The sequence below is a fragment of the Chironomus tepperi genome, unplaced genomic scaffold, assembly GCF_022539635.2.
Source record: "Chironomus tepperi strain 1889 unplaced genomic scaffold, CSIRO-AGI_Ctep_v1 contig_445, whole genome shotgun sequence".
In the NCBI taxonomy this organism is placed as follows: Eukaryota; Metazoa; Arthropoda; class Insecta; order Diptera; family Chironomidae; genus Chironomus; species Chironomus tepperi.
In genome coordinates this window covers 4,285,675-4,299,213 of record NW_027226567.1, presented here as the reverse complement: position 1 = coordinate 4,299,213, position 13,539 = coordinate 4,285,675, and the positions used below count along the sequence as shown (strand labels likewise).

General features: G+C 32.2%; 1 protein-coding gene across 8 annotated transcripts in view; it reads right to left on the bottom strand.

Annotated features, from left to right (window-relative positions):
• Nucleotides 1–13,539, bottom strand: part of LOC139098383 (protein sickie-like) — a 215,028-nt gene that overhangs the window by 103,752 nt on the left and 97,737 nt on the right. For all 8 annotated transcript variants that reach the window (XM_070650570.1, XM_070650562.1, XM_070650565.1 and 5 more), the window contains one exon: nucleotides 9,246–9,502. In XM_070650570.1, the coding sequence (XP_070506671.1) occupies nucleotides 9,246–9,502 (257 nt within the window). The remainder of the gene's footprint in view (nucleotides 1–9,245; nucleotides 9,503–13,539) is intronic.

Sequence of the window (13,539 nt, the reverse complement as noted above, 5' to 3'; positions counted from 1 at the left end):
ACGCACTAATAAATAAATATAAAAAAAAGCTAGATATAAAAATATTCATAATAGTAGATAAATACAAATTTCTAGGATTGCACATGTGACGCACTTGGATATGATGATTTACGCTTGACATTATGTAAAAAATGCCCCTCAAACGCAATAAATTTATGTCTGTGTTGTGCTGTATAAACAGATTTTTTTGGCGAAGGGAATAAGAAGAAGATGAGGATAAAGGAATGAAATGCAAGAAATTCGATGGATTTAAAATATAGCTAAAAATAAGGAATAAAAATTTGAGGGAGAGTATGGAAAGTTTAAAAATGGAAAGGAATGGTTGTGAAGGTTAAGGCGCATTTTGTGATTTAATCGGAAATTTAAGTCTAAAAGGTGAATTTTGATATAATATTTAACCATAAATATGAAAAAAGTTTGATATTTCGAAAATTTGAATTTTTTTTCTCCACCTCGAAAAGTTTTTTGTCATTTTTGAGCAGAAAATCCACCTTTATTGAATTTTCTCTATCAATTCTCATTCAAAAAAGTGGCAAGAGTATGATCTTTCAAAAACCAATTCAAAATTCACTTCCAGGCAGTCAAAACAACAACATAACCTCAAAAAATTTCAACCCCTCTAAAAAAACTTCTATTAAAATAAATTTCATAGCATTTTTCATTTGTGTGCGTGCACTTTACAATTCACCGATAACAGCACAAAACATAGAAAAATAGAAAGCGAAAGTGCAGTTTTTTGATGGGGGAGACCAACCCACACACATCAATAAATCTACTTGAACAAAAGATTGTTACGAAAAAAAAAAGTAGGAAGACATTACACGAAGAAATATTGTGAACATTAAAACCAAATATTATTGCATCATTAGATATCATGGACTATATAGATTCACCCCATCTCCAATATCACTGTAATTTGCTGCGGGTGGTGACTGTGAGGAAAAACCCCCCTCGGGATGTGAAGTACTCACTTTATTATTTTTTTGGTTTTCTCAGATTTCCTCCAATATATAATTTCACATCATTAAATTGAATAAAAATGTATAGGCAAGAATGGCATGTCAAACGGCTGTATCAAAAGAAATCCACAATCAAAATTCTAAGGATTTGCTGGCGAATTATATTTCCATTAGTACTTTGTACACTCACTTAAGTGTCCCAATCATTACATTGAAAATATGTGAACGAGAAATTGATTTTTTTAGATGAATGTATGACATGTATTGATGATGATAAAGTCATTTTACTGACTCAAAAATCTGTCAAAAGTAGCTTTTTTTGATTGAGGATTAGTAAACAACTCAGGTGTGCTAATAACTGATATTATTTGTGGTGAGACTGAATTTTTATATTTTTTAGGGGGTAATTGATGGATTTTTGTGGGTTGAAGTGAGGATTTTGAGGAATTCTTGGAAGGAAGTGGAAGTTGAGTTAATTTTGGAAAATTGGGTTAAAAATGTTGATTGATTTTGGATAAAGACACTATTTTTTGAGTCAGCTAAGCTATAGGTTGACATAGATTGGGTAGGAGGTTAATTTCTTGCATGATATTGAAGGATTTGATAGATTTGTGTAGATTCTCAACATATTTGCATTAAATTAAGCTCGAAATCGACTTTAGTAAACTTTTTCATACAAAATTCGAGTCAAATTCGAGCTCTGACTTTAAGTTGAGCTTCAATAAGCTACAAACCCCTCAAAATTGCCACTAACAATCCCGCAACTTCAATATTATCTCAACCAAGTCTACAAATCAGCATTCAACCAATTTCTCCAACTAAAATTTCCATCCATGCATAAGCAGTCATTAAATTCATCGCATATAAAACTGCACATCTTCATTAATGTCTCAATCAATCTTACGGAAATCCAATTAACACTCTCAGTCGTCTTTTTACTCCGTTTTTCAATATGAAAAAAGACTCATATAATATTTTTTTAATATTCATTCATCTGAATATCGTGGCATCTTTTTTTTTATGTGAACAGCCATAACACTGCCAAGAAGAGCTGTAAAAGCAAAAGACGAGAAATAAATTTAATTCAATCTTTCTGCGAGACTCTTTTTTTTTTCTTCCTCTTTTTTTTGCTGCTGCTGCTCAATAGAAATTAAAAGAGCAATTTTGATCATATAAAAAAATCACTGCATCCAGACATCATCAATGAGCTTACTTAAGTATACAGTTATATTTATATAAATTGTCGACTGACTGGATGGTTTAGGGGTTCAAGTTGAGGATGCATGGAAGTGGAATTGAAGTTGTAGAGTTGAAGATTGATTTTTTGGGACTCAATCCTAAGTTAATGTTAATTTGGAGGTCGAATAGAGTCAAATTTAAGGTTTTGAGCCTTTTACACTTGAATTTGTCAGTTAGAAGCAAAATACTTCTGTACCCGAATGGTTAAACGTCGGATTGCCAATCTGTAGTCTTGTAAATTGCGAAGACATGAGTTCGATTCCTTTATGTAGGCTATGACAATTATTTACAAGTATTTAGTATAATTTAAGCATCTAGGGCAAGTTTAAGCACTCAAATAAGACTCTGACGACTGTTAAGCCTTGATCTTATGATTTTACATCCATTTCAAGCTGTACTCTACCTTCAAATTTCTTAAAAATTCATGTCCACCACCAAAACCCCTAAAGCCACTGCAAAATACTCAAATAAATTAGACACATTCATCTCATTGCACAAAATGATCACAATAAACCATCTCATTCGTGTCTTTTGAGGAAGAAAATGAGACTAAGTTTCTTTAATTTTTCTAATCAAACATTGAATTGCATTGACTTGAATCTTGTGGGTGTGTCTGTCATTGAATTAAGAAATGGAAATTAAATTGGAAAGGGAGACGAATTTCTTTTGATGATAAAATAAGAACTTTGCCTTAAATTAGATTTTCATTCGACTTTTTTTTTGATGTTGTAGGTTGTGTAGATGAAGAATAATTGAAGTATTTAGATTTTTATCAGTTGATATAAATTACTCACGGCTGTCATTAATGAGAGTAGAATTGATGAAATATGTTTCTGGGAATTTTATGGGTATTTGTGGGTAGGAATGAGAATGTAGGAAGTATTTGATGTTGGTGAGTAAGGATAGAATGGACAAAATTTGAACAAATGTTTTAAATCTTGATTAGGACAAGTCTTGGTAGTCAGGAGGTTACAAAGCTAATTTTAGACATGCTTATAGACAAGTTGAATTCATAAAGTCAGTGTATTGTGATGCCATCATGTCTAATTTGGGTTTAAAACACATTATCTGTTAGGGATTCTTGCATGAGCTCCTGAATTTGAATGAAGTCCAAGTTCAAGGCTATTTTCAACCGTCTCCTGGTGTATTCCGTTAAATGGTCTAACTGGAGTAAATGAAGAGGGCTTTACAGGCATGTTAAGATGTTTTAGCAGCCACTTCCAGTTCAAGGATATGTTAAGTGACGCATGCAATGTCACTAACTGACAAACACTTAGAATTGAATCATTAACGAAGAGTTACAGCAGTTTAATAGGAACTAATCATCATCAATTCGGTTTATATTCTTTAGAACCTTAGTTTAACATCAAATTGTCATATTTTAGCCCCAATGTCATTAAATATTATCCACACACATGCCAAAATAATCCAAAATCCTCAACAGTTTGTTTACATTTCCCTTCACAAAAAATGTAAAATTCAATTTAAATCGCAATAAATTGTCAGAATATCTCGCACAATTTTAAAATTCAACAAAGACTTTCAATCCAATTTCACATCATATTCATTGTAACCCGCACATTACACAAACAATCGCATTTCCATTCATAAACACAGAATTAAAAGAATTTGATATGAATTGAAGTTCATTAAAATTTGAATTGCATCAAAAATTTGCACAATGTTTATTCATATTTAAATTAAGCCTGGCATTATAATTATATTGAAAGTTGTTTGACATCTGGTTGAATTTTTTTTGGTGTATGTGTGGGCAAGAAGGCCTGTAATTGAACAAATAAACAAATTTATTCTAGTCGTAAAATGCAAATTTTAAACGTGCTTAATTGCACACACACAAAATTCTCATGTCAAGTTCAATGAAACGAATTGGAACTGATTGAAATTTACTTTTCCTATTAAATTTTAATACATCGAATAAATAAAATTTTAAAATCATGAAAATCATGGCTTCAAGCTGACCAAACATTTGTTTAATTTTTTTTTTGTTCTGAGCCTCTCTCGTCCTCATCTCACTGATGAAAATTAAATTGATTAGAACGAGATAGTGAGAGTGAAATGTGCAATGTCTGTCTACTATTTTCCTGTTTATGTGTGTATTTTATGTTCATTCATTTAGCTCCGATGCACAGATAGTCAAGTGATTTAAACATTTCTGAATGAGCGTAATTGTGAAAATTGAGTAATTTTCATGCAACTACTGTTAACTTTGAGGCTGCCGCATGCATGAATGAGGATTGGTTGATCCTTGTGGTTATTTTGGTTGGAAAAAGGATGAAATTTAGGAGCAGATGCTCTCAAATTTACACCTTTTGCACTTATTCTAGCATCAATTGAACCTCTTGTTCAAAATATTGATTTTTTTGCTCAAAAATTTGCATCTTTTGCTCAAATTTTGACATATTTTGCTCGAAATTTCGCATCTTTTGCTCAAAATTTAGCATCTATTACTCAAAAGTTTGAATCTTTTGCTCAAAAGTTTGAATCTTTTGCTCAGACATTTGAATCTTTTGCTCAAATTTAAATCTTTTGCTTAAAATGTTTTTACTTATTGCTCAGTTTTCTGCATCTTTTTAGTATTTTTTAAGCATTTTTTGACAAATTTGCATTGAAACTTTGCATCTTTTGCTCAAATTTTACCTTTTTGCTCAGAAATTTGCATCTTTTGCTCAAAAATTTGGTCCTTAAATGTTTGCATTTGTTTCTAATTTTTTTGCATCTATTGCTCAGTTTTCTGCTTTCTTTTATTACATTTTAGCATCTTTTGCTCAAAATTCTACATTTTTGCATCAAAATTTCATTTCTTTTTCCACAAAATCATATTTTTACCCAACCCAATTTTTACAAACAAAATTCACCGCCAGGACACTCGACATACCATTTATCTAGAAGAATTTAAAATTATGCTTGATGATAATGTTCTCAAACATGCAATGCAACTTGTTCGGTTTTGTTGGTCTACATGCTTGTGTGTTGTATTCTTAACATTGAAATTATTTTTGCATTGCATGGCAAAAAAAGTACACAGAAGGCAGTAAAAAAAAACTAGAGATGCATATTAAATTAAATCAGTCGGTCGACAACTTTATGGCATACACACTCACACGTATCGTGCCGCGTTAAAAAATTGTTCAAAGAAAAGTTGAACATTGGGATGAAATTTAATATATTTTATGGCTAAAACTGTATTTAATAGCACTCGACATCTTAAACAAGCCGTTCTCGTGTGTACATACATTGAATGAATGGACAGACGGTTTCGATCGAAAAAGGAGAGAAAAAATCGTCTATCCATAAAAATTTATATTTTTTAAGCCGTTGAGTGGCAATGTGTGAGATTTTTCAAGTGCTTTGCAAATGTTTCAGCATATTTATGTTTCGCATATTGCATAAAATTCTACTAAAAACGGAACTAAATAATATTTTTTCAAGGGGTCATGTTGTGTAAAAATTTATCGACATAAAACCATCAAGAGGGAAGTTTAAAGTCAGAAAATTGTATTTAAAAATACATATTGTAGTAAAACTTATCACTATGATTTGAAATTTGATAAACTCACAAATGGAACTGAATGTACCATGAACTATGAGTTACTTATGGATGTGAAATGTTGTAATAACTGAAGGGTCGATGTCGGTCGGATGTTGATTTTCAAGGGATTGTTATTTTTAAAAATTTGTTTCCTTTTTGTGTAATTTTGTATTTAAAATAATATGAAATATGCTTTATTAAGGTAATAGTTGTGAACGGTTGGATAATGAATTGAGATGAAGACTATTCTTATCAAGGGATTCGACCTTATTGATAGAAGCTTTAATAAAATTTTGAAGGTTTAGATTTCTATCTTGGCTTCTAATCAAGCATAGTACAGCATTCACCTCTTACACATGTTAATGTTCAGGAATTCGAAGAGAACCTTCACCAGGTCCGAATAATTCAGACGAAAAATGACAGAGAAAGTGTCAAAACCAACAATCATTGTCACCTGAGTTATCCGTCCCCTGAGTATTCATTATCCTTTGAAGGAGCCGAGAAAGTCAAATACTCAGAGTAACCCAAATTCACGACACATCCCTAGTGACTAGGGGTCCGAATTACGGATATCCGTACCGTCCGTTACCGGTAATTACCGGTAATATCCATTACCGTTACCGTTCATTTATATGGATTATCCAGCGGTAACAGATTTTTAACGAATTTTTTAAAAATTCAAATATTAAGACCGCAGTTTAATTTTTTGTTTAGCTTAAAAACGTAATTTTTAGACATTTTTCATTTTTGAAAACTTTAAAAGTGGATTTTTAGACTTGTCAATTCCAAGATATATAAATTCCAAAGTCAAATGTAATTTTTTGGTCAAAAAAATATTATTTTTGGTCACATTTTTTCACAGTGAGCATTGGATATTTGAATATATTTTACAACTTTTATACGTTGGAAAAAATTACCAAAATTACTTTTCAGGTACTTATTGGGTTATGAAAAACTAATTCTTTAGCACAAGCGGCTGAAACGAAAACTGACAAAATTTCGGTCATTTATCAAATTTCAAACTGCAGGAAGTCGAATAGTCAAAAGTTTTAATGCGAAAGTTCTTACTTTTGGATGTTTTACAACTCTTCTCTACAAGCCATCTTCTTAAAACGTTTGTAAATGGCTTTTTTTAAAAATGACCAAAAAAAGTGACCAAAAATAAATTTTTTTTACACAAATATTCGGATATATACAGTTGGAATGTACGGATATTACCGGTAATCACCGGTAATTACCGGTAAATATCCGTTACCGTCAAATCCCGATTACCGGTAATTTTCGGACCCCTACTAGTGACACAAGAGTCTAGAGATTGAAGTCGTATAGAATTTCATATCGACTCTGTCGACTTTTACACAAAATCCGAGTTGACTTGATAAAGGCTATATTTGGCAGCAATTTAGAACTCTTCAACCAACTGAATATTGAGCTTATTAAAGATTCCATTCCAATTATTTTGCCTACACCAAGCCGAGCATCATTTCAGTCTTAGTCTCGGATTTTGCATTGAATGGTCGAGTCGACTTCCAGTTCTGCTAAAGATTCCATTCAAATTCTCTTGCCTAAATTGAACCACTCAGTCATCATTCCATTAAAACCCTAAAACTTCCCATCCCTTGCATATCAAGCTGAGATCCTCAACACATTTCAACTCAATTTACAAAATCCACAACAAAGTCTACACTATCCAAATAGAGAAAAAAAACTTTATGCTCACACATTAAAAATCTCAGTCAAACTAGTAATTATCGTTTCATGTTACAGCATCAACCCTTCCGAAAATCATAAATTTTATAATCTTGTTGACCTTAAAAACTAACTTTTTTTGTGTTTTATTTTTATCTACAGGACGAGAGTTGAATAGTGAAAATTCTGAAGGATATCCTTTAATGGAGTTTCTAAAATTGGGTAAACAAATGAAGTAAATTAAGGGGAACTATGTTAATGGCTTATTGATGTGAATCTACGAGAATCTGATAAATTGTCAAAATTTTTATGACTCAAAATATTCAAAACTTTATCCATAATCATAGAAATTATACAAAAAAGCCATAAATTAGCTCTACATATATTGTAATAAACCCCACCTTACCCCACCCATCCCCATACTAGTTTTCCCGCCATCAACACGATTTGCACGTAAACTTTCGTGTCGTATCACAATGTTTCAAAGTCATCCTCAATACATTTATCAAATTCGGATGTAATTTCTTTTTTTCAGTTCCTTTCTGTCTCGTTTCTTTCACATTGTTTGCATCAATTTTTTGTGATTGAAGATTTATCTCATTGTATGTTATATGCTGTGCAATATTGACTTTCAATATAACAAAAAGAGCATTTTCGATTAAAATTAAGTTTACTTTCTATGAATAATGAATGATATTATGTATATTTTGGAAGGGATCAAGAATAAACAGAGTGGGGATTTGTTTGAGAATGTGAAGGAATAAAAAAATTGAAGGAAATTGACAAGAAATTGATGGAATATTTAAGGGGGTGTAATTATTTGATTGTTTATGGATCATTTGTTGCTTTTAGGCAGATTCGGAAGGACTTAGACTGTTCGAATTTCTTAATTCGTTGCTTATATCGCTGGTCATGCAGATTAACAATGATGATTGATTTCTCATGATACTAAGGGCTCATGATCCGCCAACTGAGAAAGGCCATGGAACACAGCTGATGTCTACGGCCAGCGAAATAAGTATGTTTGTAAGTAAGTAAGTAAGTAAGTAAGGAAGTAAGTAAATAAGTAAGGAATAAGTAAGTAAGGTGTGATCTTGATAACTTATCGAAATCGACTCTTCTTGAAACCCTTCATGAGACCTTTGAACTCTATAAATTCAAAATTTTAATGCGGCTGCAAATGTGAGTCCTGTAAACACTAGATTTGAATCATATCTACTCAGATATCCTTTAAGAATCCACTAGCAATGTAAGATAAACTCCAACTTTCATAAAAATTCGAGAATTCATGGATTTTATCATTTTCATAATGCATCAGTAATTCCCATAAAAAGACTCCCTTCATAGCTATTCAAATGACATTCTATTCACAATTCTATTCAATGCGAGCCATTCTACTCAATATTCTAATTCTTACCACAGCGACACCTGGCAGCCAAAATTTCATCAAAAATACAAAAATTCTAAACATCCTAGCGACGAATTGCTGAACTTCAAGCTACTCAAAATTTTCTATGGACAAAGCTTCACTTAAAATCCGTCAGAGGTCAACACCAGTACAAAATAGCTAGGTACTCAGTAGATTGAGTAGCGACAACAGATGGCACTTTATTAATAGCTTCTACTCAAAGTCTTTGAGTAGTTTATAGTTTGCGGTGGATAGACAAAGTAAGATGAAAGATGCTATTCAGTAGTATCGCCCACATTATGAGTAGCCTACTTAATTTTATGAAGTTTTAAGTATTGAGAATTATGAATTTAGACTCTAAGTCATCCGTACCCAATTATCCCATCAACGGTCCACTTACCTTTCTTTCGTCATATCTCCTTGCGATGAGTTCAAACTCTGTACAGACTGATGATGAATTTGTGCTTGATGTATAAGTTGTTGTGGTCCTTTTGTCGGTGTTCTAAGTTTCGATGCCTGCTTATATCTACTTAAACTAAAGAATAGTGATAAAACAGCTTTTAATCGTCCAGCACAGATATCATTTGTCGTTATTGTTTCTAATCCGCCAACTTGATTTTGTCTTAAAACTGCAAGGCATGCCTCAACATTATCGTACTGCAAATGAGAGAATGGAAATAATATTGGATTAGACCTTTTGATGTGGCTTTTAGTGCTACAAATTTATATTTTTTATTGGTGTTCATATAATTTTATATTTGAAGGTTATAGTCATGGAATCGTAAGCACGAAATAAAAATTCTCTTTTTTTTTTTTTGTTCTTGACATCCCCAGACTCATTTACCATTTCCGCGCTGATTTTTTTGCTTATTTTGTTATGAATTAAAAAAGATCGCTATTTTTTGATTTGAGAGTAATATTGATGTAATTAATCTGACGTCAAAATAATTTGTGTGGATTTTAAGACCTTTTTGAGATTGGCTGATTCTTCTTTATGTTTGGTTATGCGGGTTTTGCATGACTTGTGTAATTAATTCTGATGAATTTTTGATTATTTTATTCGTGACAGGTGAATTTTAGAAATTAAATTGAATTTTTAGATGAAATGTTTGTCGAAGGCTACTGAAATTTTGATAAGATTATTGACTTAGATTCAAAAATCTGTTGGAAGGAAGCTGGTAGATAGAGATGCTATTGCATTTAATATTGGCAATTGGAAGACGGAAGTCAGCGATAGAGCCAGTTATAGACGACATCTGAGGGAGGCCATGGATCACAATTGATGTGTACAATGAGCGAAGTTAGTAAGTAAGCATTGAATTAGATAGTTAATCCTGACAAGCAAACTTCGTTAAAATGGTTCAAAATCCAGAACCTGGCTGAATTGACTCTGGCTTTACGCAAGAGTCACGCAGGTTTTGAGTCAAATATTTAGCCTTTTCTAGATCGTGTGCTTTCCGGGATTGAAGCTCAATCAATTTATAATTCCTTAAAAATACTATCCCGAGCGACACAGACAATGAAGGCTCCACTAAACCTCTTTAAACCTCTTTTATTAATACTAAATGGAAGTCACCTCCGATTGGCGTTCATAAAGGTACCAAAAATAGGTGGCTTCCGTATAATGTTAATATGCTCCATGACGAAGCCTTCTTGATTTGTGTCTCTCGGGTATTTACAGGATAAACATATTTTTTGAACAATTTTAAGCTACTCTGTTGGAATTCCTAAATTTTAACTAAAATTACCGAGATTCTCAACATTTTTAATCTTTTAAAAATCTCTAGAACTAAAATATTCTTTTGTTCTCACTTAAAGCACCGGCAATAAACCCATAAATCTTAAATAATTTGCCGCACGCTTGAATTTAAATCATTATTTCACATTATAATCTAAATTAATATGGAGAATTAGATCATTTGCGAGTAATTTTTGACCTTTTTCAATTATTTAATTTCAACTTCAAAGCAGCACGCATACACATGTCATGGACGGCTGATAATAAAAAGCTGCAAATCATTCTAATAAATTCACCCAAAAAATTTGACTCGTGATTTTTTAATTTTCAATGTCAAGTCGTGAATAAATAATTTATTCTCATTTCTCGTGCCTTTTTTTACATTACAAGTGTGAATGAAAATATTTACAATGGAAATTAAATGCTATGATTATGACATATGATTTCCTCTGTTGTTCTCATGTAAGTGAAAAATTTATTTCTTCCAAAAAAAGTTTATTTTTGCTGCCATTTTTTTTTGAATTGCATTGTTTATTCGTATGTCGAGTGTCATTCATGCATTTTATTTTGTAAGAGATTGTGAATTATGTAAGGGATTGAACACTATGAATGATTGGATTTGATGATAGATTGGAGTATCTGAGTATATGAGACTTATGACTCGGTTAAGGCTTTCTAGACCGAGTCAAAAGTGAGTTATTGTACGCAAAATAGAATTTTAAGAGCTTTTGGAGTCTGGATTCCGAAAATCCAAATAAATGCCTCTAGTGTAATCCGGATTCCCAAGAAAAATTTAAATTTAGACTCCAATGCTGACGTTAAACCTATACTAGCTGAAGCTGATATTGCTTGGCTTCATACTAGAGCTCAAAGTCGTCTCGAATGTAACATGGAGTCGAGGCTACCCAAGTTGACTCTTAAATACAAAACTCAAGTCAATTTGGTGCTTTGCTTTATAAAAGACATCAGAAACCAAGAATTTTTATCCATTTCCTGAAACCTTGCTGTACAGAATCAGAACTAATCGTCAACTGGACATTAACTTGCCATCAGCTGACAATAACGTAGTTTTGTCCACTTAATTGTAGTTAGAGTTCTGTTCAATGCATTATAAAGCAATTTATGATGTTTCTGAAATCAAAATTCACATAAGTATAAAGCAACTTCCGCAAATGTCAATTTAATAACTAGACATAAGGTCGACTAATATCAGTCTGATCAACTCGAGTCAAATTTCAAAAGCTTTTAAAACCATCGGTTTAGAACTGACTATATGACGTCACCATAACACGTGAATAATACAATAATCAAACATAAAAATCCCAAATCAATCCCATCTCACAGTTTGTTATTTTACTAGTTTTCATAATTTTATTGCTTATATCCTATGAAGCAGAGTTGGCCAAACTGTATGACGAGGTACTTTAGAGTGAATCCAATGTTTTTTTGGAAATGGCATAAGAAGTATGCCGTGTGGCTTTGATCGAGGCTTTCCACCAAAGTGTACCTTAATGATTGTTTTTGGACAGCACTGCTTAGAGACACTTAAACTTCAAGATATCTCACATAAAACATGATCATTGAGAAATTAGAACGATGAGATATGAATACGAGAAATATTAAATGTTTTTTTGGCTGTAAAACAACTTTTTTTCAATCATCAAACTTTTTATGTCTCATAAATTTTTTTTTTGGCAATAAAAAAAAATTACTCAATATTCAATAATCACGATTATCATAAAATCTCTTTCACAGTTCCGTAATCATTAATAATTGTAATGAGAAGAAGATGATTAAGTGGATTTTGGATGGGTTCAAAGACTTTTCTGTGGATTTTGGAATTTGAGGTTGAAAATGGAATGTTGCTGGGAACTGAACTGCATGCCAAGAGTGTCTTTAACCATGCATCTCCAAATTCCAAAAATCCTCAAATATTCACATTTTTAAGCAACAAATCTCGATCGGATGGGATTTTTCCTAGAATTTGGGTACTAAGACTCAACATATCCAACTTTAAATCCCTTCCCAAAAAAATCACAGCCCCCCCATCCTTGTCATCCACTTTCATAATCTCAACATAAAAGTTCTACACTCTCTGTTATGCAAATGAGCTCATCAGCATCATCATCATCGTTGTAAGTCGCACATATAGCTCACATAATTCTTTCATTTATTCAAACTTCTTTGACACTGCGTGAAAGAAGAAGACGAAAAGGAACAAGAAGAAGGCATTTTTGGAAGTAACACACGAGAGAGTAAAAAAATAATAAAAATTTACATAATTTTTATAACAGGATTAATAGCAGCATCCACGGTATTGTGTATGTGTCTTTATATGGAACATGCTTAAATATGAAGGAACACATGGGTGGCATGGCACACCATAAGCTGATGTAATGACAACAAAAGGTAATGACTAATATAAAGAGCTCACACCTGAGACAACATCCTTTTCATGACTCTTCTTTATACCACTATTTTTTTATGTATGGTACATGCTACATGTATATGTACAGCATGAATGCAACGTAAACGGCTTAAGAAGATGGATTGAATAAGAAGAGGAACAAAAACAATTGTTTTGGTACGTTGAATTAATTTTATCATCATTTTTTATTCTGTTTAAATGTTATGGTTTTTAACGGGATGATGGAAGTAGGGAAAGCACTTAGGAGACGAGGATGAGGCGCATTTTTGGTGAAATTTTGCTTTTTGAAGGCAATTTGAAAGTAATTTTGGATTGGCATTTAGAAATTGCAATTTTCAGATGGTTTTTGATACAACAGTCAATTTATTGGTACATGCTCTAAAATATACTAAGAAGTCAGCTCTTAAAAGCAAAAAGATCACTCGTGGGTACCATAGTAGTCTTTCTGAACCATAAAAGCAAGCACTTTGTCTGTTAGGACAGCTTCTCAAGCTATAAAGTAAACCAAACTGCAAAATGATCCTCATT